The 22,296-nt window shown below is 51.6% G+C and overlaps 3 protein-coding genes across 6 annotated transcripts in view; 2 read left to right on the top strand and 1 right to left on the bottom strand.

Moving 5' to 3' along the window:
* The first annotated feature begins 572 nt into the window (after positions 1–572).
* On the top strand, positions 573–8,716 carry Il27 (interleukin 27). Of its 2 annotated transcripts, XM_013011139.1 has the most exons (6): positions 573–603; positions 2,829–2,989; positions 3,073–3,171; positions 4,147–4,305; positions 7,592–7,819; positions 7,898–8,716. In XM_013011139.1, the coding sequence occupies exons 1-6, from the start codon at positions 573–575 to the stop codon at positions 7,982–7,984; spliced, it is 765 nt and encodes a 254-aa protein (XP_012866593.1). In that variant the 3' UTR covers positions 7,985–8,716. The 2 variants fall into 2 exon arrangements, with proteins under 2 accessions (XP_012866593.1, XP_012866595.1); XM_013011141.1 differs by having other exon boundaries at positions 7,592–7,961.
* A 71-nt stretch (positions 8,717–8,787) lies between these two features.
* Apobr (apolipoprotein B receptor) lies at positions 8,788–12,452 on the bottom strand. The gene is made up of 4 exons (XM_013011177.1): positions 12,372–12,452; positions 9,477–12,026; positions 9,112–9,377; positions 8,788–9,033 (listed from the first exon to the last, which is right to left on the bottom strand). The coding sequence occupies exons 1-4, from the start codon at positions 12,426–12,428 to the stop codon at positions 8,964–8,966; spliced, it is 2,943 nt and encodes a 980-aa protein (XP_012866631.1). The 5' UTR covers positions 12,429–12,452; the 3' UTR covers positions 8,788–8,963.
* Positions 12,453–14,518: 2,066 nt separating this feature from the next.
* The window catches only part of Cln3 (ceroid-lipofuscinosis, neuronal 3), an 11,991-nt gene continuing 4,213 nt past the window's right edge, over positions 14,519–22,296 (top strand). For 2 of the 3 annotated variants that reach the window (XM_013011798.1, XM_013011796.1), the window contains exons 1-9: positions 14,706–14,941; positions 15,070–15,148; positions 16,580–16,676; positions 17,340–17,411; positions 17,790–17,869; positions 17,998–18,083; positions 18,762–18,834; positions 18,914–19,057; positions 21,438–21,547. In XM_013011798.1, the coding sequence (XP_012867252.1) occupies positions 14,896–14,941; positions 15,070–15,148; positions 16,580–16,676; positions 17,340–17,411; positions 17,790–17,869; positions 17,998–18,083; positions 18,762–18,834; positions 18,914–19,057; positions 21,438–21,547 (787 nt within the window). In that variant the 5' untranslated portion in view covers positions 14,706–14,895. Of the gene's footprint in view, positions 14,645–14,705; positions 14,942–15,069; positions 15,149–16,579; positions 16,677–17,339; positions 17,412–17,789; positions 17,870–17,997; positions 18,084–18,761; positions 18,835–18,913; positions 19,058–21,437; positions 21,548–22,296 lie in introns of those variants that run through there. The other variant, XM_013011797.1, reaches the window with a different exon arrangement.

Below are 22,296 nucleotides of genomic sequence, written 5' to 3'. Positions count from 1 at the left end.
ATCCATCCCAGAGTCTAGGTATAGATGATCCATCTTTGTGCCAGCACTGAGGATGGCACACTGAGCCCCTGATCACCACACCGAAAGACACATCCAGCCACCATGGAGCTCTGACTTCCCGTACAACCTCAGTTGTCTGGTAAACCAAGAGAGCGAAGATGACTCAAAGCCCCAGTGGGCAATCCCCTTACCTGGCCATCCATCTTGCTGAGGACAGTGGATGGATGATGGTCTTGGTGACTACTAGAAGACAGGACAGGGTTGGGTCTCAGAGCCCCACCAATGGATAGACCTGGACAGCTTGTCCAGGAGTGAGAGACCTGATTGAAGGAAGGCTAGACCTGACAGCAAAGCTTGGATCGACTGAAACCCCAGCTTCCCGTCACCCCTAATCCCCCTCCCCCTGGGAAGGGAAATTACATTTCCCCATTTTAGCAAGGGTGGGGAAGAGGGAAGATTGAGTGAAGACAAAGCCGAAAGTACAAGCAGGATAGAAAGTGAAACCGGGTGCAGCCCCCAGTATAAGACCCCCCTACTCACGAGATGGCTGCACTCGCAGGCTGGGCCCTGACATGGGCCAGGAGGCAGGAGACCTTGGCTGGCGTGAGTCAGAGGCCGAGGCTGGGTAGAGGGGAGGGAGGCTTGCTGGAGATTGGGCTGAGGATGGGAGAGGGGGACAGGGTGGGATGGGGTTAAGGGGTGAGGGGTTGCATCTTGGCCACAAGACTCTGGGTCTGACTGGGGAATGGGAGGGGAGAGGGACAGCTTTACTGAAGTGGAAGGCTTTAGGTTGATTTGATTTGATTTGTGCTCATACTGGGGTTTAAACTCAGGGTATGGGTGTTGTCCTCTAGCTTGCTCCTTTAAGGATGGCACTTTACCATTTGAGTCACCACACCTCCACTTCCAGCAAGCTTTTTGGGTATCTCATGAACTTTCTTGCCTAGCTTTGAACTTTGATGATCGGCTCTCAGCCTCCTGAGTAGCTAGGATTACAGACATGAGCCACCTAAGTGAGCCTAGCTCTATGGAGGGCTTTTATGTATTCGGGAGCCAATAGGACTGATTAACTTGGAAAGATTCCAGTCTGTAGTTGGGGGCTGAAGAAAGCAGGGGCAAGAGCTACGGGTAGGGGCTGGGAATGTGGCTTAGGAGTAGAGTGCTTGCCTAACCTGCATGAAGCCCTGGATTTGATTCCTCGGTACCACATATATAGAAAAAGCCAGAAGTGGTGCTGTGGTTCAAGTGGTAAAGTGCGAGCCTTGAGCAAAAGAAGCCCAGGGACAGTGCCCAGGCCCTGAGTTCAAGCTCCAGAACTGGCAAAAAAAAGAACTATGAGTACAGGAAAAGATGGCAGGGCCAGGTAGGGCTGAGGTTGGAGGATGAAGACAGAGCCCAAGAGCCCAGAATTGACCAGAGAGGGTAGGGATGGCCTGGGGGCTCCAGAGCCCCCAAGAATGGGAAGGAAGAAAGGAGGAGTTGGCACAGTTCAATCTAAGTGAGCACTACCTACCAGGGTCTGGGGGTCCTCACTGTACACCCCCACCCTCTAGAGAACAGGAAGAATCCTGTTCTGCTTTATATCTCCAGGATGCCAGAGAGTCAGAGTGGTCATAAGCCACTTAAGGAGATCTTAGACATTGCCAAATCCCACTGAAAGTTTATGGATTGGGGGGGGGCACATGGACAGCTCCCAAAGCTCTCTCTTAGTCTTTGCTGAGGATTCATGGAAGAGCAGGGCTTGGGCTTACAAGATTGTGCATGGACACACCAGGATCCCAGAGATGAGCGAGAGCAGGGCTGGATCTGGGGTCGGTTTTGGTTTAGGTTTCGAGGGGAATTGTGAAATGCTTGTAATTGTTAGATTTCCTTGCTCTGAGGGAGAAACCGCTGACCCTTGGCTTCTTCCCAGAGCCCCCACCACATGGCTCTGGCTTCCTTCTTTCCAGGAAAACATGGGACTTGAGGCACTCTGGCAGCCATTCTGCCACCGTATAATACATCTGGGGACCTGAGACCCAGAACGAAAAAGGGACTTGCTCAAGGGGAGGCCAGAAGGACAAACAGCCTCAGTCTCCCATTCCTGGCTGCTCTCCCTTTTTGTCCCCTGTCCCTCCCATACTCACTCTGCGATCTGCACCAGGCAGACTCCTGTCCAGTCACCCAGATGCCAGGGAGGAGGCTGGACCAGCCTGTCCTTCTGACTCCCTGGGAGAGAGCCACCTGGGGCTGGCAGGGGGACATTTAAAGTGTTCCAGCTGCTTGGCTGAGCCTGAGGAATCCCTAGCAGAACAGAGAGTCCCCAGATCTGCCTGACAGGATGGCTGCCTTCTCTGAGTTCCCTGGGACACCTGCGGGCTTTGTGTGGGCTGATTTGGAATCCAAGCCTGGCTCTCTCTCCCTCCACTGGCCCTTACTTTCCTTCTTTGAAAACTGGAGAATATGTCAGGTGCCGGTGGCTCACGCCTGTAATCATAGCTATTCAGGAGGCTGAGATCCAAGGATCTCAAGTCAAAGTCAGCCTGTGTAGGAAAGTCTGTGAGACTTATCTTTGATTAGCCACCAAAAGGCTAGAGGTAGAGCTGTGACTTAAGTGGAGAACTCTAGCCTTGAGTGGAAAAAGCTAAGAGACAGCACCCAGGCCCTGGATTTAAGCCTAATAGTAGGAAAGAGAGAAGAAAGGGAGGGAGGGAAGGAGGGAGGGAAGGAAGGAGGGAGGGAGGGAGGGAGGGGAGAGAAAACTAAAGTGATGATCCCAGTGCTTGATCATAGTGTAGGCTCAGGAAAAGCTGGTTCCCTTCCTTCTCTGAAGTTCTCCATCCTTCCAGGGCTCAGCCTGTTGCTGCTTTCCCTGCTTCTGGTACAAGCTGGTGTCTGGGGGTTCCCAAGGCCGCCCCAGAGCCTGAAGGAGTTGCATAGAGAGTTCACCATCAGCCTGCATCTCGCCAGAAAGCTGCTCTCAGAAGTTCGGGATCAGGCCCACCACTTTGTGAGTCTAACACAGCTGGCTCTGGGGATCGGGGAACCCCTTCAAGTCCTGCTGGTCCCCCACTAACAGACCTTATTACTCAGGCTGAATCTCGCCTGCCAGGAGTGAGCCTGGATCTGCTGCCTCTGGGGGAGAAGCTCCCCAATGTCTCCCTGACCTTCCAGGCCTGGCGCCATCTTTCTGTGAGTTGAGGGGTTGGGGGGTGGACTAGGGAGGTGTTGTAGTAAGGCTGGGGCTGACAAGATGACGTGAATTGGGTGGGAGATGAATTGAGGGAGAGAATCTGGAGGAGACTGAATGTGTCATTGGGTATAAAAGGTCGAATGCATCAATGGAGGTCAGGAAAGACATGAGAATGACACGGGGCACGGAAGAAGTAAGGTGGGAATGGAAGGGGTTTGGGAAGAGTGGTTAATGTGGAAAAGATGGGCTGGTGATTGTGACGGAAATGAGAACGACCAGAGATGAGGGGATATGTTGAAAGTCAAATTGGGGGCCATTGCTGGTGGCTCACGCCTGTCATCCTAGCTACTCAGGAGGCTGAGATCTGAGGATCAGGGTTCAAAGTCAGCCAGGACAGGAAAAGTCCATGAGATTTAGTGTTTGTTTTGGGGTTTTGTTTGTTTCTGGCCATGGGGCTTGAACGCTGGGCCTCGGCACTGTCCCTGAGCTTCTTTTGCTCAAGGTGCATGCTCTACCATTTGAGCCACGGTGCCACTTGCAGCTTTTTTGAGTAGTTAATTGGAAATAAGAGTCTCATAGATTTTTCTGCCCAGACTGGCTTGGAACCACAATCCTCAGATCTGAGCCTCCTGAGTAGCTAGGATTGTAGGCAAGAGCCACCAGTGCCCAGTACCATGAATGAGATTCCTATCTCCAATTAACCAGTAAAAGGTCAGCAGTGGAGTTGTGGCTTAATTGGTAGAGTGCTAACTTTGAGTAAAAAGCAACGGTAGAAGGCCCTGAGTCCAAGCCCCAGTATGTGCATCGAAATTTAAAAGAAAAAGGAGGGGAAAAAAAATGGAGAATGGAATGGAGGCTGGAGGCTGAATTGGAAATAAGATCCAGATAGAGAGGGGGTGGGGCTTGATGAGGTCATCCATCCTTGACCTAGCTTGGCCTGTGGCCTACTTTGCTGACTCTTTTCTTCTTCATAGGACCCAGAGCGCCTCTGCTTCCTCTCCATGAGCCTGCAGCCCTTCCATGAACTGCTGAGAAGCTTGGGGGGCCAGGAGGGCTGGACCAGTTCGGAGAGGAGGCAGCTGTGGGCCACAAGGCTGGATCTCCGGGATCTCCAGAGGCATCTCCATTTCCAGGTAGAGTGGAATTGACTCCAAGACTCACACACAAGACTCAGTGGTGGCTCAGAGCTTTCCTAGCATGCACGAAGCCCCAGGCTTGATGCCTCAGTACCACATAAACAGAAAAAGATGGAAATGGCACTGTAGCTCAAGTAGCAGAGCACTAGCCTTGAGCAAAGAAATAGCTTAGGGACAGTGCTTAGGCCCTGAGTTGAAGCCCCAGGACTGAAAAAAAAAATCACACACAAGCCAGCACCGGTGGCTCATGCCTGTAATCCTAGCTACTCAGGAGGCTGAGATCTAAGAATCGAAGTTCAAAGCCAGCCCGGGCAGGAAAGTCTGTGAAACTCTTATCCCCAATAAACCACCAGAAAACCAGAAGTGGCGCTGTAGCTCAAGTGGTAGAGCACTAGCCTTGAGCTGAAGAGCTAAGGGACAGCGTTCAGGCCCTGAGTTCAAACCCCATGACCGACCAAAAAAAATCACATACAAAATTATTTGTCTGCCTTAAAAAATATTCTTATACTAGGCATGTGGTACACACCTGTAATCCCAATGACTCAGGAGGTATAGATAGAATAAGTCTGAGGCCAACCCTGGGCAAAAGTGGGAGACCCTATGTGAAAAATAACTAAAGAAAAAGAAAAAGAGTTGAGTACAGTAACTCATATAGGTACAAACCTAACTACTCAGGAGGCTTAGATCTGAGGATCACGTTTCAAGGCAAACTCAGGCAAAAACTTCTCAAGTCTCATTTCAACATATAAAACACTGGCTATGGAGTGTCATCTCAGCTATGTGGGAAGTGCAAATAGGAGGATCACTAACATGGGCATAAATGGAGACCCTATTTGAAAAATATCTGGGAGCTGGTGGCTCACACCTGTAATCCTAGCTACTCAGGAGGCCGAGATCTAAGGATCGCAGTTGAAAGCCAGGCCCTGGCAGGAAAGGTGGTGAGACTTTTAGTTCCAATTAACTGCAGAAAAACCCACAAGTAGTACTGTAGCTCAAGTAGTAGAGTGCTAGTCTTGAGCAAAAGGAGCTTAGGGACAGTGCCCAGGTCCAGGATTCAAGGCCCAGGAATGCCCCCACCTCAAAAAAAAATTTGGTAGAGTGTCTGTTTTTTTGTTTTGTTTTTGTCTGTCATGGGGCTTGAACTCTGGGCTTGGGCGCTGTCCCTTAGCTCTTCAGCTCAAGGCAAGCACTCTGCTGCTTGAGCCACAGCGCCACTTACAGTTTTCTAGTGGTTTATTGGAGATAAGAGTCTCCCGGACTTTCTTGCCTGGGCTGGCTTTGAACCATGATCCTCAGGTCTCAGCCTCCTGAGTAGCTAGGATGACAGGCGTGAGCCACCGGCGCCGGGCTAGAGTGCCTGTTGAGCAAGCCTGAAGGCAAGTTCAAAATTCCAGGACTAGCCCTCCCCCTAAAAAAAAATATCTCCTCTGCCCTCAGGTTGAGGACATCTGGGGAAGAGACTCCAGACCCCCTGAAAGTGTGGATTACACACTTAGGCTTTGCTCCCTGAGTTTCTGCCTGCGCTTAGGGGCTGGTCTCCAATGACGTCAGTGTCCACTGTCAACAGCAGGCCGACAGCCCAGCCCTCTGATTCGCTGACTTCTCCTGAGTGTTGCAAGGGGCAACAGAAATTTTACCTTTCATGAAAGTAAAATCTGGAGATAATCCTTTTTTTTTTTTTTGGGTCGGTCATGGGGCTTGAACTCTGGGCCTGAGCGCTGCCCCTCAGCTCTTCAGCTCAAGGCGAGCGCTCTACCACTTGAGCAGCGCCACTTCCGGTTTTCTGGTGGTTTATTGGAGATAAGAGTCTCACGGTCTCTCCTGCCCAGGCTGGCTTTGAACCGCGATCCTCAGATCTCAGCCTCCTGAGTAGCTAGGATTACAGGCGTGAGCCGCCAGCACCCGGCTTGGAGATAATCCTTAATGGCAGAGGAACTCTTTGTACCCTATCTCCCTGAATTCCAGCCTCAAGAACAGTCCTGGGAAAGAAACTCAACTCTGCGACCATCACAGAGCTCTATAACTTCCCTCTCGTCTTTTCTTTTCCTCCTTTCTCCAGTGTGCACTTGTGCGTGCGTGTGCACCTGTGCGTGCACGCAGCTACGAAGCTACTAAGGCTTAAACTCAGGGCCTTGTGCTATTACATGGCTTTTACTCTGTTCAAGGATGGTGCTCTACCACTTGACCCACAACTCTGCTTTTGGCTTTTCTGATGGTTAATTGGAGATGAGAGTCTCATGGATTTGTCTGCTTGGGCTGGCTTTGAATCATGACCCTTAGATCTCAGCCTCCTGAGTAAGTAGCTGAGATATGAGCCACTGGCTCTCAGCACCATTTTCTTTTTCTGTTGTTGTTGTTGGTCATGGGGCTTGAACTCTGGGCCTGGGTGCTGTCCCTGAGCTCTTCAGCTCAAGGCGAGTGCTCTACCACTTGAGCCACAGTGCCACTCCCACTCCCGTTTTTCTGAGTGGTTTATTGGAGATAAGAGTCTCTCGGTCTTTTCTGCTCAGGCTGGCTTGGAACTGCGATCCTCAGATCTCAGCCTCCTTAGCAGCTAGGATTACAGGCGTGAGCCACCGTGCCTGGCTTACCTTCCATTTTCTTAGGGGGAAAAAAAAACCAGACTGAGTGCAGACAATTCATGTTTCTAATCTTAGCTGCTCAAGTGTCTGAGATTGGAGGATTTTGGTTTCTAGCCAGCCTGGCTTAGGAAAGTCTTAAGACTCTTGATCTCCAGTTAACCACCCAAAATCTGAAAATAGAGTTGTGGTTCAAATGGTAAAGTGCTAGCCTCGCGCAAAAAAATTTCAGGAACAGGCCATGAGTTCACATCCCAGGACTGGCACTCACACACACACACACACAACATACACACACAAATGCATATAACGTGGGAAGACACTCTGAAAAATTTAAAGCCAAGCTGGCTGAGGAAAACATGGCTTTGGAATTACTGACGTCATGAGGAGTTGCTGAGCACTGAGGTTTATTTGTTTGTTTTGGTTGTGGGGCATAAACTCAGGGCCTGGGTGCTGTCCCTGAGCTCTTTTGCTCATGGGTAGTACTCACCACTTTCAGCCACAGCGCCACTTTCGGTTTTCTGATGGTTTATTGGAGATGAGTCTCACAGACTTACCTTCCCAGGCTGGCTTTCAACTGCCATCCTCAGACCTCAGCCTCCTGAGTAGCTAGGATTATAGGTGTGAGTCACCAGTGCCCGGCACTGGGATTTATTCAGGTTCTCCCTGGGGCCTGTGTGTGAGCTGAGGCTCTTTCCTTACAGGTGCTGGCTGCAGGATTCAGTCCCCCCCGGGAGGAAATGGAGGAAGAAGAGGAAGAAGAGGAGAAGGGGCTGTCCCTAGGGGCTCTGGGCAGCCCCATCCAGGTGTCACCCCAAGTGTCCTGGCCCCCCCAAGTGTCTTGGCCCCAGCTACTCTATACCTACCAGCTACTACGCTCCTTGGAACTTGTCCTGTCCAGAGCTGTTAGGGACTTGCTGCTGCTCTCCAAGGTGGGATACCCAGGCCTGGCTTGGAGCTCCCAAAACCCCGGATGGAGTGATCTTTTAACCGCTTCCTTTCCTCTTTAGGACTGGAGTTTGGGAACAGCTTCCAACATAGTCACCTCAGACCAAGCTGAGCTCTACCACCCCCTCAGTCCCCACCCAGTAACTTAAAGCCCCTTCAGTTCTTGCCACGTATTTATTTCTTGGATATTTATTTATTGTTTGGGAAGACAATCGTTTATTTATTGCTTCATCCTCAGGCGGGGCTGCCATACTGGGTACTTGAATTAAAAGTGAACAAATCTTGCCCTCTCTGTTTCAGCTTCCTTATGCAGGAGGGCACCTGGCACCCATGGGACCCGATGGCCCAGGATGGAGTTGGCAATTTCAGGCTCTACCCTGATCCCTTCTTGGCTCATACATTTGTTGGGATTCTTGATCCACAACCCTCACCCCATTCCAAACCCAGCCTGCTCAGCTGGCAGTTGCCAGAGTAACCAGGAGAGTTCTAGGGCTGCACTGCCATTTTTGAGAAACTCAAGGCAGATATTCTGCTACCCTAACTCATGCTCTTCTGATTCCAAGTGGTGGCCCCAGGCCCTTTGAACCTCTTTCCTCTGGGCTGGCTTCTATGCCAGTAGTATTATCTACACAGCTCTGTGGAGCTGGGCATAGTAGAGTATGAGGGCCAGAAAGGGAAAACTGTAGAACACTAGTGTCCAACCCCCAGTCTTCCTGCTGGAAGAAACAGGTTGGAAAGGTGTTCGTCGCAACAAGTGGACCTGTCACTGGGTCCAGGTGAGGGTTTGTGAAGTTTCCCTCTGAAAAAAAGGGACTCTCCACTTAGGGTCCTTCAGTCCCAGTGGGGGTAATCGGGTGTGGGGGATAATGCACCAGCATTGCAAAATCAGGTTCCTTGGTAGAACGCTCACCTTGAGCTGAAGAGCTGAGGGACGACAGCGCCCAGGCCCAGAGTTCAGGCCCCACGACCGCCAAAAAAAAGAAAAAGAAAAATCAGGTTCCTTATAGTCAAGGTCTTCCATGGATGTTTGGGTTTTGTTGGTTCGGTGAATGACACATTAAGAGACTGAGGAAGTCAGGGGTGAGCAGAGACCAGTAGAACCTTCGGAGTCTCTCTGGGGGGCCTGGCTCACTGGGGTTTCGGCCTCGCCAGTCGGGCTTGTAGTTCTTGCATCATGCCAGGATGAGCCATGCCAAATCTAGGGGTGGGAGAGAGGCCGGTGACACTTGGTCCCTCAGGTCTTCCCCATCCCCCAGGGCAGTGTCCCAATGCTTACCCATGTCCTGTGGGCCTTCTCCTGGCTGGCACTGGGGTCCCTTCAGGTTTGGGGGGGCTTGGCTCCGGGGCTTCCTCTAGCTGAAGAGGTCTGTGTTCAGGAGCTGATGGTTTCTGCTGGGGCTGGGCGCAGGGAGTGTCCTCCTGCTGCTCAGGGACAAGGGGCCGACGGAAAGAGGGCCTCGAGCGCTTCTGGGATGAGCTTCTTGAGAGGAGCACACGGCTCCGTGGGACGGAGACATCCAAGCGGGTCCCAGGGAGCAGAGCCTGCAGAATGGGGGTAGGGTGGAGAGTGGGACACAAGTGGGTTATTGGGTTGGCTTTTATTTCTTCTTGGTGCACCCTGGATCAAGCTTGGGCCCTCACCTCACTCCAGCTGTTGCCAGGATCGTCTCTGGTACTTTCCACGGCTTCTGTGGTCTCCGAGGGTGCAGACACGGCCTCTGCAGAGACCTGGGGTGGTGGCAGCTGCCCCTGGGGCTCCTGGGCCTCCAGGGTCTGGTCTCCAGTCACATGATCCTCCAGGGCTTCTGGCTCCGCCCCCTGGGCCTCCAGGGTCTGGTCTCCAGTCAAGTGATCCTCCAGGGCTTCTGGCTCCGCCCCCTGGGCCTCGAGGGTCTCGTGTCCAGTCACGTGATCCTCCACCCCTAGCAGCTTTTCTGCTTCTCCCTCAGGGTGGTGGTCCCCAGGCTGCCCCTCGCTGCCTTCTCTTGGCTCCTTCACTTGCCCTTCTTTAGTGTCTTCCAGAAGCCCCTCAACCTGTGCCATGGCTTCAGTTCCCTCTGCTCTGGCTGCCTGGGAACCTGACCGAGTGTCATCCATCTCACCAATCCCTTCTTCCATGGTGGATCGTCCCTCCTCGGCCTGTTCTTTCTCCTTGGCCTCACTAGCCTCTACTTGACTACTTGGGCCAGTTGGCTCTTCTGCTGAGCCCACTGCGCCAACCTCCTGCCCACCTTGGTTCTCTCCCTCTATGACTTTCTCCTGCCCTTCAGACTCCCAGCCTCTCTCAGATGCCTCCTCCCAAGAAACACCAGCCTCCTCTTCTGGTCCTTCCCCAGCCTCATCCCCCACAATCTCAGCATCCCAAGAACTGGTCCCTGGGTCCTGGCTGCCTTGAAGACTCAAAACTGCTTCCTCTAGCCTGCAGCCTCCACTGTCTGCCTCCCCTGGCATTGTGACCTCCACTTCACCAGCCTTGCCCTTTCTAGCCTCTGACTCTGCCAGTGACTGGCCTGTCTCTGCCTCCGCCCTTTGGCTTTCTGCTACTGCCTGGTTCTCTCTGTCAGAGGCCTGGCCCTCTTCTGTTCCATGTGTCTGGATCTCTGGCAGTTCAGACAATGGCTTTCCCTCAGCCTCTGCCTCCAGTGCTTGGCTTGCAGCCTCCTCCTCCTCCCCACCTTCAGCATCTTTATCCTCCTGGCCATTTCTGCTCTCTGTGCCTTTCCTCCCCCCGTTTTCAGGATCGACAGGTTCCAGGTGCTGGGGGTGTACCTCCAGCCCCCTTTCTCCCCACTCTTCACTGTGGATTGGGTCTCTCTCAAGCTCATCTTCACCATTCTGCGCTTCCTCAGCTTGCCCAGCTGGAATCTGGGTGCCTCCCCATGGCTCAGGCTCCTGGTATTCAGTGACCTTCACCTCTAGAGCTTTTTGGCTGATGTGAGCCTTCTCATTCCTCTCATCTATGAACTCCTCCTCAGGCCTGGCCTCTGGGATTGCCTCTACATCTGTTTGATCTTCAACTTCATCGTCCAGGGCCAGTCTAGCAGCTGGGGCCTGATAATGCCCCTCCACCCTCTGGGTCTCCTCTTCCTGACTGGCCTTGTCAACGCTGACTGTTAAATCCAGGCTCCTCACAGTCTCTTTACCACACAGGTCATCCTCCCCTTCACCATCCCCTGCCTTCTCCTGTTTCTGGCCTTCAGTCTTTCTTTCAGTTGTCTGTCCATCTGCTGCTTTCTCTGTTCCCTCAGGCCCTAAGACCTGGGTCTGTGTGAGGAAAAGAAGCCTTCTTTCCATATCTCCCCTCTCATCTACTTCCTCCTCCTTATCTCTCTGGGGGACCCAGACTCTTTCAGTAGCTTCTGGAATGCTTTTTCCAAAGTGGAGTCCATAGTCTGTTTCCTTGACTTCTAAGAAGTCAGTGTCCTCCCTGCCTGAAGCCTCGCCAGCCTCCTCTTTACCTGGGGCTATCCAGTCTCCAGATTCTGTCCCTGGGCCCTGTGTACTCTCTAATACCCTTGAGCTCTCTCCACCCCACACCACCTCCATCCCCACTTCTTCCCTCGCAGTCTCTTTCTCTCCAAGCCCTTTAGTTTCAGTGGCTGCTTCCTCGTCTCCCTGTTCGGTCTCCCTGCCACTGTCTGCCACCTTCTCCATACTCAGCTCAGGCTTCCCTGGCTGTGGCTCCACCCCTCTGGCCATCCCGCGCCCTGTCACCCAGCCATCTTCCTCCTCCTGCTGTTCCCAGGTTCTCAGTGTCTCCCCTCTGCTCACTTCCTGCTCATTGGCTTCCTCGCTGTTCTCCAGGGCTCCACTGCTCCTGTCTTGTTGAGTCTTAGGCCCTGCCTCAGACTCCAAAGGGTCACTTGGCTCCTGGCCCTTGACTACCTCCCAGGTGCCAGTATCCTGCCTCTCTGCTTGGGACCCATGGGAGGTACCTGCTCTCCATCCCCAGGTCTGTTCGGTTGAGCTTCCCTCCTGGCATGTTCCTGTCCTTCCAGACCCTTCCAGTCCTCCATTCCCCTCACCTGGGCTACCTCTAAGACGCTCTACAATCTCCCCTGCTTCCTCCTCTAGAGGTTCCTCTGGTTTTCCTGTCGCCACCTCCTCTAGTTCTCGGGCCGCCTGTGCCTCCCTCTGTACCGTAGGGACCTCATCTCCTATGAGGTAGGCCACAAAGGTGCTGAGTGAATCCTAGAAGACAAATGAGAGGAGGGTGAAGGCATTCAGAGGTGGTTCTCCGGAGGGTCCTGGGCCAGAAGAGTCCAGGGTAAAAAAGAGGGATCCTGAGATCAGAAAGGAGACAGACAGACAGAGACTGGGATGTACAGAAGAATAAGAAAGAGAAAGAATTGGGCTTGGAAGAGGTATGGACACACTTGTGGAGGTGAGGGATTGAAATCCAGAAAACACTGGGTGAGAAGGCCTATCCAGTCCTAGGAAAGGGACCTGAAGTGTGAGGACCAGCTCTAGGGAAGAGGGAAGGTAAGGCAGCAGGGAATGGAGTGGAAATCTCTAGCATCTTTTTGCCCCTCTCACCAGTGCCCCCCTCAAGGCCTGATGCAGCCCAGGGAGGTGCTGCCGAAGGAAGTCCATCCCGTCGGTCTCTACGAGTCCAGAGAGCTGACACTGACTGTCCCCACCCACTCTAAACCCTTTCTGGCCAGGACCAAGACACTTCCTCTTCCCCTCTCTCTCCCAGACGCCTCTCCACTCCGGGCCCTGAGCACCTCCCCTTTGCCCAAGGCAACCTCTACTCTAGGTATGCATGACTCTAAGGAATCTGGATCACAGCTGGATCTAAGGGCCAAGGACAAGGCCACAGAGCAAAAAATTAGGCTCAGAAGACCTCAGAATTGAGGTGTGTATGTTGGGGGGGAAAGGGGGAGTTGGGACAGGACATGTGGCAATTGCAGCCCAAAGTGACTCAGGTCTTCTATTCACACCTCAGCCATTTCCGTGTCTTTTAAGCCACAGCCACGTGGGGAGAGGAAGCTGGGGTTTCTAGTTCCTGTTTTGCCTGGGGACTGGTGAGAGCTCTGACTTCCTGCTTGGATGTCACCAATGCTTCCTTTAGAGAAAGAAAGGGCTGGATTGGTGGCTCCACTGCCCGTCCCCTCACTTATGGTTAACCTGGCAAAAGAGAACCTAATGCAAGTGTATTGTGGTTATATTTGTCTCTCTGCCACCTCCAGTAAGTGCCTTGAGGTCAGAGGCCATGTATGAAAGGTTGCAGAATTTCACCTTGATATCTAATCTAGGAATAACAGCACAAGAGGCATATTTTATTTATTTTTATTTTTAATTTTAATTTTGCCACTTCTGGGGCTTGAACACAGGGCCTGGGCTTTGTCCCTGAGCTTCTTTTGCTCAAGGCTAGCACTCTACTACTTGAGCCACAGCGCCACCTCCAGCTTTTTCTGTTTATATGGAACTGAGGAATCGAACCCAGGGCTTCAGGCATGCTATGCACACATTCTACCACTAAGACACATTCCCAGACCCAAAGGACGTATTTTAAACAGCAGTCTGCAGGTCTGGTGGTAGGAAAGATCTGGTAGAGGTGGGCACAGGCTTTTGGAAGCTGTAGCAATTTATCTGAAGGACTTGATGAAGAGAACTCAAGATGATGCTTTCTTACCTAGAAGAAAGGTAAGTGCATGGATCCTTATTGGAACTATGTAAAGTAATAGGACCCTTCTCTCCAGACTAAATTGGAGTCTGTACTAAGAATTGTCTGGTCTAAACACCCTTGATTTGGGGGAGGGAGTGTTCCTACAGCAAATTCATCAGTGACTTCTATTGCTCTACTTTTTTTTTTTTTTTTGGTCCTGGGGCTTGAACTCAGGGCCTGGGATCTGTCCTTGAGCTCTTTTGTGCTCAAGGCTAGTGCTCTGCCGCTTGAGCCACAGCCACTACCAGCCTTTTCTGAGTAGTTTATTGAAAACAAGAGTCTCACAGACTTTTCTGCCTTGGATGGCTTTGAACTGCAATCCTCAGATCTCAGCCTCCTGAGTAGTTAGGATTACAGATGAGACCAGCATCTGGGCACCCTCTTTCTTTTTCTTTCTACCAGCATCTGGGCACTCTTCCTTCCTTCCTACCTTCCTTTCTTTCTTTCTTTTTTGTGGGGGGGGGGGAATAGATTTCCTGGGTGCTTTTTGTTTTTTTGTTAAACCAAAAATTGGACTATTTTTGCAGCCTTTTTTGTTTTTAGGATAATTTGGAAGAGCGGTTTTAAGGCAAGCCTCAACCACTGGGTTATAATCAGTCTTTTTAAGTTTCTAAAACAGCCTGTAGAACATCGGATAAGACTAAGAATGAACTAAGGCTTTAATTCTTATCAGCACCTGTTTGGACTTGAGGAAAAAGGGTGGAGTGGATGGGTGGGCTGGCAGGTAGGAAGGAAGAAACGAAGAGAGGGAGGGAGAGAAGACAGAAGGAAGGAAGGAAGGAAGGAAAGTAAGGCTGTCAGTTGGCCGCCATGTTTGTTTCTGGCAAGTCAGAGCGGCAGAACAGGACCTGAAGCCGCTCGCGCCATGACTAGTGCTGGCACGACCCTGGCTTCCTCCCTGGACGCCGCTAATCGTGGCTCGGCTTGCTGCCCGCGTCTGTACCAGCTTAAGACCAGGGGTTCCGGGGCTGACGTCTCACCTGCTCACGCCCCGAAGCTAACGAGGCCAAAAAGCGAAGGCAGGGGACCCGGAAGTACGGTAGCCCTTCTGAGCACGTGATGGGGGAAGCCACGGCTGACGTCACGTGATCGCCCCACCTCCCACTGGAAGGTGCGGAACGCTCGGCTGCTCTTAAAGGTACAGGCCCGCGGGAGGTGGGGGGGGGGCGCGGCGGAAGCTCTGTTTTCGAAGGGGCGGGGTGGGCACGAGAGAGAGTTCCAGACTTCGGCTGATGGATCGCGGGGCGCGAGTGCGGCCGACAGCCGGAGCCGAGCCGGGCCAGGGGGCGTTGATCCTGGGTACCTGTCGCAGATCCCCGTCTGTCTCGTTGGAGCCGACCCTGGACCCTCGTTGACGTTGGACCCTTCGGGGCATCCGCACTGGATGTCATGGGAGGCTGTGCGGGCTCGCGGGGACACCTTTCGGATTCCGACAGTAGGTCCTCAGGCTGGTCCGGTTGGGCGGGATCACCTGTGCCCCGCGGCCCACCGCGGGTGGGACGGACCCCCCCCAGGGCCCTGAGGATGGGTGGGGGAAAAGCCCTCCGCTTCTCTTCCTTCCAGGCGAGGAGACCGCCTCGGAGCCTCAGGCCCCTCTGTTGGGTAGTCAGGGCGCCCATTGGAAGAATGCGGTGGGATTCTGGTGAGTGGCCCGAGAGTTCTACAGAAGTTAAAAAGTGCGACAGCTCCCATCGAGAAAAGAATTGATCTGAGAAAGGAAATCCACAGTTGCACTGGCTTGCCTTTGGGCTGCCTGTGACTTTCCCAAGTTTACTTACTTGCTTACCACCTTGCCCTGTTGGCGCTATGTTGTCTTTCAGCTAACAAAAGCCTCAAGTGTGTGTGTGTGTGTGTGTGTGTGTGTGTGTACTGGGGCTTAAACTCAGGGCCTTCAACTCACACTTGGTTTTTATGTTCAATGCTGAAGCCCTACCTCATACTAACTGCTTTTTGGTGGTTAATTGCAGCTAAGAGTCTCATGGACTTTACTAAACAACTGGCTTCAAACCATGATCCTCAGATCGCAGCCTCCTGAGTAACTGCGATTATAGGCGAGAGCCACTGGTGCCTGACTAACAACACTTTTTTCCCCCTTCGGTAGCTGTAAGTGGGCTTGAACTCAGGTTCAAATGCTCTAGCTTGGCTCTTTTGCTCAAGACTGGCACTCTACCACTTGAGCCACAGCTCCACTCCAGCATGTTAATATATCCCTATTTTATAGATATGTAGACTTGAGGTCACTGAAGTAAAAAGCAATAGACTTGAAATCTGAACCCAGTCTTTTGTATTTCAAGCCCTGGAATGTTTTTATTGTAACCCATGCATCAATGGCTGTGAAATGGTCCAGGAACTGAGTTGTAGTGGGAGCTCAGAGGGCAGAGTAGTTCCAGACATTTCCCTGGGGAAAGGTCTTGGAGGTAGGCTATGAACCCAGGCCTGATCCCAAACCTCTCAAATTTCTTTTTTCCTTCCTTTCTTTCTTCAAATTTCTTTTTTCTTTTTTTTTGTTCAGCCATGGAGCCTGAACTCTGAGGCCTGGGCACCATCTCTCAGCTCTTCAGCTCGTGGCTAGCGCTCTACCACTTGAGCCACAGCACCACTTCTGGCTTTTTCTGCTTATGTGGTGCTGAGGAATCGAACCCAGGGCCTCATGCATGCAAGGCAAGCGCTCTTCCACTGAGCCACCTTCCCAGGCCACCTCTCAGATTTCTAAGCCCAACAACTGAAAGATTGGTTTTGGCAGGCATTGATGACTCCACCTGTAATCTTAGGTACTGAGATTGAGATCTGAGGATGGAGGTTTCAAAGCCAACCTATGCAGAAAAGTCCTTGAGACTCTTATCTCCAATTAACCAGCAAAAAGCTAGAAGTAGTGGTATGGCTCAAGTGGCCAAACGCTAGCCTTGGGCAGAAAAGCTGGGTGAAAGTGAGAGGCCTTGAGTTCAAGCCCTGGTACTGGCATTAAAAAAAAAAAAAGTGAGTGAGTGAGCTGATTGAAAGGATTCATGTGTAATCTCTAGAAGGAAACTGGATGGGGGTCTGACAGGAAATTATCTGTCCTGCTTCTTTTCAGGTTTCTGGGCCTTTGTAACAACTTCTCCTATGTGGTAATGCTCAGTGCTGCACATGACATCCTTAGCCACAAGAAGGAAGCTGGGAATCATACCCATGTAAGTGAGCCTCCCCAGCCCTGCCACCATGGTTAGTCCCATGGCAAGCTGAGAGACTTTCCCTGGGACAGGGGGCCCTTGAAAATCTCATAAAGTAGCCAGTTGGTAAGGCAGGGAGACAGGAAGACTCCTGGTCTTCATCTCCTAGACGCCCCCCCGGGCAGGGAAGCAGCTGTGTCCGACTGTGATTCATGACAGAGTGTCTTCATTTGGGTTGTATTGACAACAGTTAGGACTGGGTGATTCTTTGCTGTGGAGCAACCTGTGCACTGTAGGATATTTACCAGTGTCCTCCTCTGCCACAAGATGCCAGTAGCACCTCAGGACCACCAAGAGTGCCATGAAGAGCCTGGCGCCAGTGACTTATGCCTGTAATCCTAGCTACTCAGGAGGCTGAGATCTGAGGATTGAATTTCAAAGCCAGCCAGGGTAGAAAAGTCTGTGAGATTCTTATTTCCAATGAACTACCAAAAAGCTAGAAGTAGAGATATGGCTCAAGTGGTAGAGTACCAGCCTTGAGTGAAAAAAGCTCAGGGACAGCACCTAGTCTCTGAGTTCAAGCCCCAGTATTCACACACACACACACACGTCAGCACAGAGCGGGCCTTGGACTCTGTCTACCCTTCTGCCGTCCAGAGGGAAGACTCTCTTTTATTCTATCAGGTGGATCCAGGCCCAATACCCATCCCACACAATGGCTCATCTCGGTTCGATTGCAACTCTGTCTCCACAGCTGTGAGTATACATGTGCCCCCTCCCCCTCCTCAACCCAGATCCTTCCACCTCTCAGTACCTCGCTGGGACTGTCACTATCATCATGATCAGGCACAGTTCCCAGGCCTTTTCTGCAAGCAGCATGTATTAGCTCCCATAATGCACATAGTAGTCCTGGGAACCAGATGCTGGAAGCATCTCTGTTTTTCCCAGGTGAGGAACCCAAAACTCCGTGCATACAGATGCCCCTGACACACCGCTAAGGGCCACCAGAGCTGGGACATGAGGCCCAGATCTGCCTCTGGAGCTTGAATTTGCTATAGCTCTTGCTGGCTGGGTCCAGCCTTTTCCTCTCCATGTGGTTTAGTCCCTGGAAATCACTCTGTTCTCCCATCCTAGGCGGTGCTCCTGGCAGACATCCTCCCCACCCTCCTCATCAAATTTCTGGCTCCTCTGGGCCTTCACCTGCTGCCCTACAGGTCTGGAGCTTGATGGTGGGAGAAAGGGTAGACTAGATCACAGAGTGGGGGAGACAGGAAGGCTCAGGAGGCTGGAAGGCCCAGACTGGAAGCTGACTCTCCCATCCCCTTCTTCTCTTGACTTTCAGCCCTCGAGTTCTGGTCAGTGGAATTTGTTCTGCTGGCAGCTTTGTCCTGGTGGCCTTTTCTCATTCAGTGTGGGTCAGCCTGTGTGGTAAGGGTGCTGTTCCGTGTCAGAGAGGGATCCCCAGCAGAGAATGGTGGGTGTGGCAACGAGGGGGGGAAGAGAGGGTGATTTGCGGTCTCTCCAGCTTCCCCTAGGAAAAGAATTATTTCTGCTAGGGCTCTCAGGAGCAGGAGATTGGGTCAATGTGGAGGGCTTGGTGGGAGGAAGTGGGTGGATTGGAGGATGGAGATTGAGCTGCGCAGATCCTGCAGGCCTCCACCAGGGGGCTCAAGAGGAGGAGCGAAGGAGGAGTCCTTAGAGGGGATCATTCTCTGCACAAGAACCTGTAGAAAGGATCTGGTTGGCTCTACTTCAGTTGGAGCCTTGCCTTGCCAAGGGATCTTTTTTGGAGTTGTGGTTACCAGTACTAGGACTTGAACTCAGAACCTGGGTGCTGTCCCAGGATTTGAGTTCAGCTTTTTCACTCAGCGCTGACAGTCTTTATTACTTGAGCCATACCTCTACTTCTGGCTTTTTGCCACTTAATTAGAGATAAGAGTCTTATGGACTTCTCTCTTGGAGCTGGTTTGGAACTATGATCCTCAGATCTAGGATTATGCCACGGATGCCCAGTTCCAAAGGATCTGTTTTGAATTCCTATGAACAAATCCAGCAAGCGAGGCTGGGGTTGTTGGAGAAAGGCCACCATGTGTTTTGTCCTTCCAGGTGTGGTATTAGCCAGCATCTCCTCAGGCCTGGGGGAGGTCACTTTCCTCTCTCTTACCGCCTTCTACTCCAGGTAAGCTGAATGGGCAGGGCACCAGGAGAAGGGCGACCCCTGCTGGCTTCTCTCCTGAGTGCTGTATGTTCTCTTCTAGGGCTGTGATCTCCTGGTGGTCCTCAGGCACTGGGGGTGCAGGCTTGCTGGGGGCACTGTCCTATCTGGGCCTTACCCAGGCTGGCCTCTCTCCTCAACACACCCTGCTTTCCATGCTGGGGATCCCTATCTTGCTGCTGGCCAGGTGAGTGGCCCTGCACCAGAGGAGAAACATGATCCCAGTCTTCAGATCCCTTCAGCCTTTCTATGGAGGGAGCCGGGTTCTGAGTTCTGAAAGCCTAGGGTCTGAGTCTCAGAGCTTACATTTGTAGCTGTGTGGCATTGGACAAATTCCTTCATCTCTCTGGCTTTGTTTCCCTGTGTCTTAGATGATGGTGGTTCTCCTTTTATTCCTATGAGGTGTGACAAGTATGGCATGCTCAGCACAGGGGAATTGGGGGGGGGTTCCTTAGAAGGTGTGAAGTAGGACAAGGGTACACTTCTTTCTTTTCTTTTTTCTTTTTTGGTCAGTTGTGGGGCTTGAACTCTGGGCACTGTCCCTGAGCTCTTCAGCTCAAGGCGAGCACTCTACCACATGAACCACAGCAACACTTCCAGTTTTTTTGTGATTAGTTGGAGATAAGAGTCTCATGGACTTTGCTGCTAGGGCTGGCTTTGAGCCATGGTCCTCAGATCTCAGCCTCTTCAGTAGCTCGGATTATAGGCGTGAGCCCTGGCACCCAGTGGTAGACTTTCTTCTGCAGATTTTTGTTGTTGGCAGTGTGCTAGATGGAACGCAAGGCCTCTCCTTTGCTAGGCAGGTATTCTGTCACTTGAGTCAGGCCCCAGCCTGTTTTTGCATTAGTTCTATTTCACATAGGGCCTTGGGTTTTTGCCCTAGGCTCCCCTTGACCATGGTTCTCCAACCTGTCTCCCTGTAACTGTAATAACGAGCATGAACCACCATACCCGTCCCAGGCTTGTTGATTGAGTTGGGATCTTTTTGTCTAGGCTGGCCTCAAAATACAATCCTCCTGATCGCTGCCTCCTACAGAAGCCATCACACCCAGCCTCTCTGTATTTTCTTTTGTACTCATAAACTATTAACTGGCCATTTGAACCTGTGACTTCACATATTATGACTTAACATGAGGCCAGCAGAAAAGACGAATGAGGTACTGGGTGCCAGTGGCTCAGGTCTAGCTGCACAGGGAGCTGAGATCTGGATGATCACAGTTGGAGGCCCGCCCAAGCAGATACTTCTGTGAGGCACTTATCTCTAGTGAACTAGCAAAACCAGAAAGTGGAGGTATGGATCAAGTAGTAGAGCACCAGCTACAAATGTAAAAAGCTGAGCAAGAACCTGAGGCCCTGAGTTGAAGTCAGTAACACATACATACACAGAGACACACACAGACACACACACACAAGAAAAAGGAATCAATTTTATGAAAACTTTTCTTTTTTGGGGGCCAGTCATGGGGCCTGAACTCTGGGCCTGGGCGCTGTCCCTCAGCTCTTCAGCTCAAGGCTAGCGCTCTACCACTTGAGACACAGTGCCACTTCTGGCTTTATCTGCTTATGTGGTGCTGAGGAATCGAACCCAGGACCTCATGCATGCGAGGCAGGCACTCTACCACTGAGCCACCTTCCCAACACCTATGAAAACTTTTAAGTAAAAATGATTATACAGCCAGAAATAATATGGATATGGAAATAACATGAAAGCAGAGCATAAGTGAGTAAGATGGGCGGCTATGGCCTAGCACAAAGTTAATGAGTCCTGGGAGGCTGAGGTAGGAGCATCATATATTTGAAGCCAGCCTGTGCTATATAATGAGACCCAATCTCAAAAACAAAACCCAAACCACATAGTAAATGATAACTAGAACAATCAGTAGCCTAACATGAGAAAGAAACAGAAATGACCTGTTCAGTGCGACACAGCAGTCAACCAAGGGTCCAGCTAGAAACAAGGAGACACAATACAGCTCTGCAAAAAGAAGCAGAGGCTTGGGAATATGGCTTAGTGGTAGAGTGCTTTCCTAGCATGCATGCAGCCCTGTGTACGATTCCTCAGTACCACATACACAGAACAAAGCTAGAAGTGGCATTGTGGCTTAAGCTCAGAGACAGCGCCTAGGCCCTGAGTTTAAGCTGCAGAACTGGCAAGAGAGAGAGAGAAGCAGAGCTTGGTGTTGGTGGCTCACACCTATAATTCTAGATATCCAGAAGGCTGAGATCTGAGGATCACAGTTCAAAGCCAGCCTGGCAAGAAAAGTCCATGTGACTCTTAACCACCAGAACTCTGGAAGTAGAGCTGTGGCTGAAAGTAGTAGAGTGCTAGCCTTGAGCAAAAAGTTCAGAGCCAGCACCCAGGCCAAGCCCCATGACTGAGAAAAAAAAAAAAAGAATCAGAGGTCCACAGGTGGGGTCCTCCACACAGGGCAGTGAGCTGCCCATCTAGCAACATATAGATGTGTGGGGTTCCTGGGGAGAGTGGCCTTCAGGGCCTCTGGCAGCCTTTCCAGACACAGAGGGGCTCATTGACTTTGCTCATTCTGTCCCTTCCCCATACCCTCCAGCTATTTCTTGTTGCTCACGGCTCCTGAGCACGACCCTAGAAGGGAAGAAGAGGCAGACACCGCAGCTCAGCAGCCCCTCATAGGCGTGGATGCCCCAGCATGTAAACCAAGTAGGTGCTGTGGCCTCGCTGATGGTCCTCTTCTCTTTTTGGATGTTAGTCTTTTTCTCCCTATACTCCACAAATCTAGGGTTGGGGTGGGTGTCCTGCCTATGGTGAAAACATGCATGTGTCACTCAGTAGGGATTCTGAGATTCCCTGGGTGTGATACTGGTATCCAAGATGAAAAAAAATGACACAGGCTCCTAAACGAGACAGTGAGCCAGATGTAAGCTACCTTCACCATTTTCTTTTCTGGTACAGGTACTGGGGTTTGAACTCAGGGCCAGGGTGTGCTATCCCATTACTTTTTTAAAAATTCAAGGCTAGCCAGGCATTGGTGGCTCACATGCCTGGAATCTTAGCTACTCAGGAGACTGAGATCTGAAGATGACGGTTCAAAGCCAGCCCGGGCAGGAAAGTCTATGAGACTCTTATCTCCAATTAACTACCAGAAAACCGGAAGTGGCGCTGTGGCTTAAGTGGTAGAGCTCTTGCCTTGAGCTCAGGGATCATGCCCAGACCCAGAGTTCAAGGTCCATGACCAAACAAAAGAACTCAAGGCTGCCACTCTGACCACTTGAGCCACAGCTCCACTTGTTGCTTTTTTTGCTAGTGAGTTAAAACTAAGAGTCTCAAGAATTCTGCCTGGGGCTGGGAAGGTGGTTCAGTGGTAGAGCGCTTGCCTTGCATGCATGAGGCCCTGGGTTCGATTCCTCAGCACCACATAAGCAAAAAGAAAAAAGCCGGAAGTGGTGCTG

This window comes from Dipodomys ordii, unplaced genomic scaffold (assembly GCF_000151885.1).
Source record: "Dipodomys ordii isolate 6190 unplaced genomic scaffold, Dord_2.0 Scaffold14, whole genome shotgun sequence".
Taxonomy (NCBI): Eukaryota; Metazoa; Chordata; class Mammalia; order Rodentia; family Heteromyidae; genus Dipodomys; species Dipodomys ordii.
Note: the sequence above shows the minus strand (reverse complement) of the source record. Positions and strands in the feature narration are given on the sequence as shown.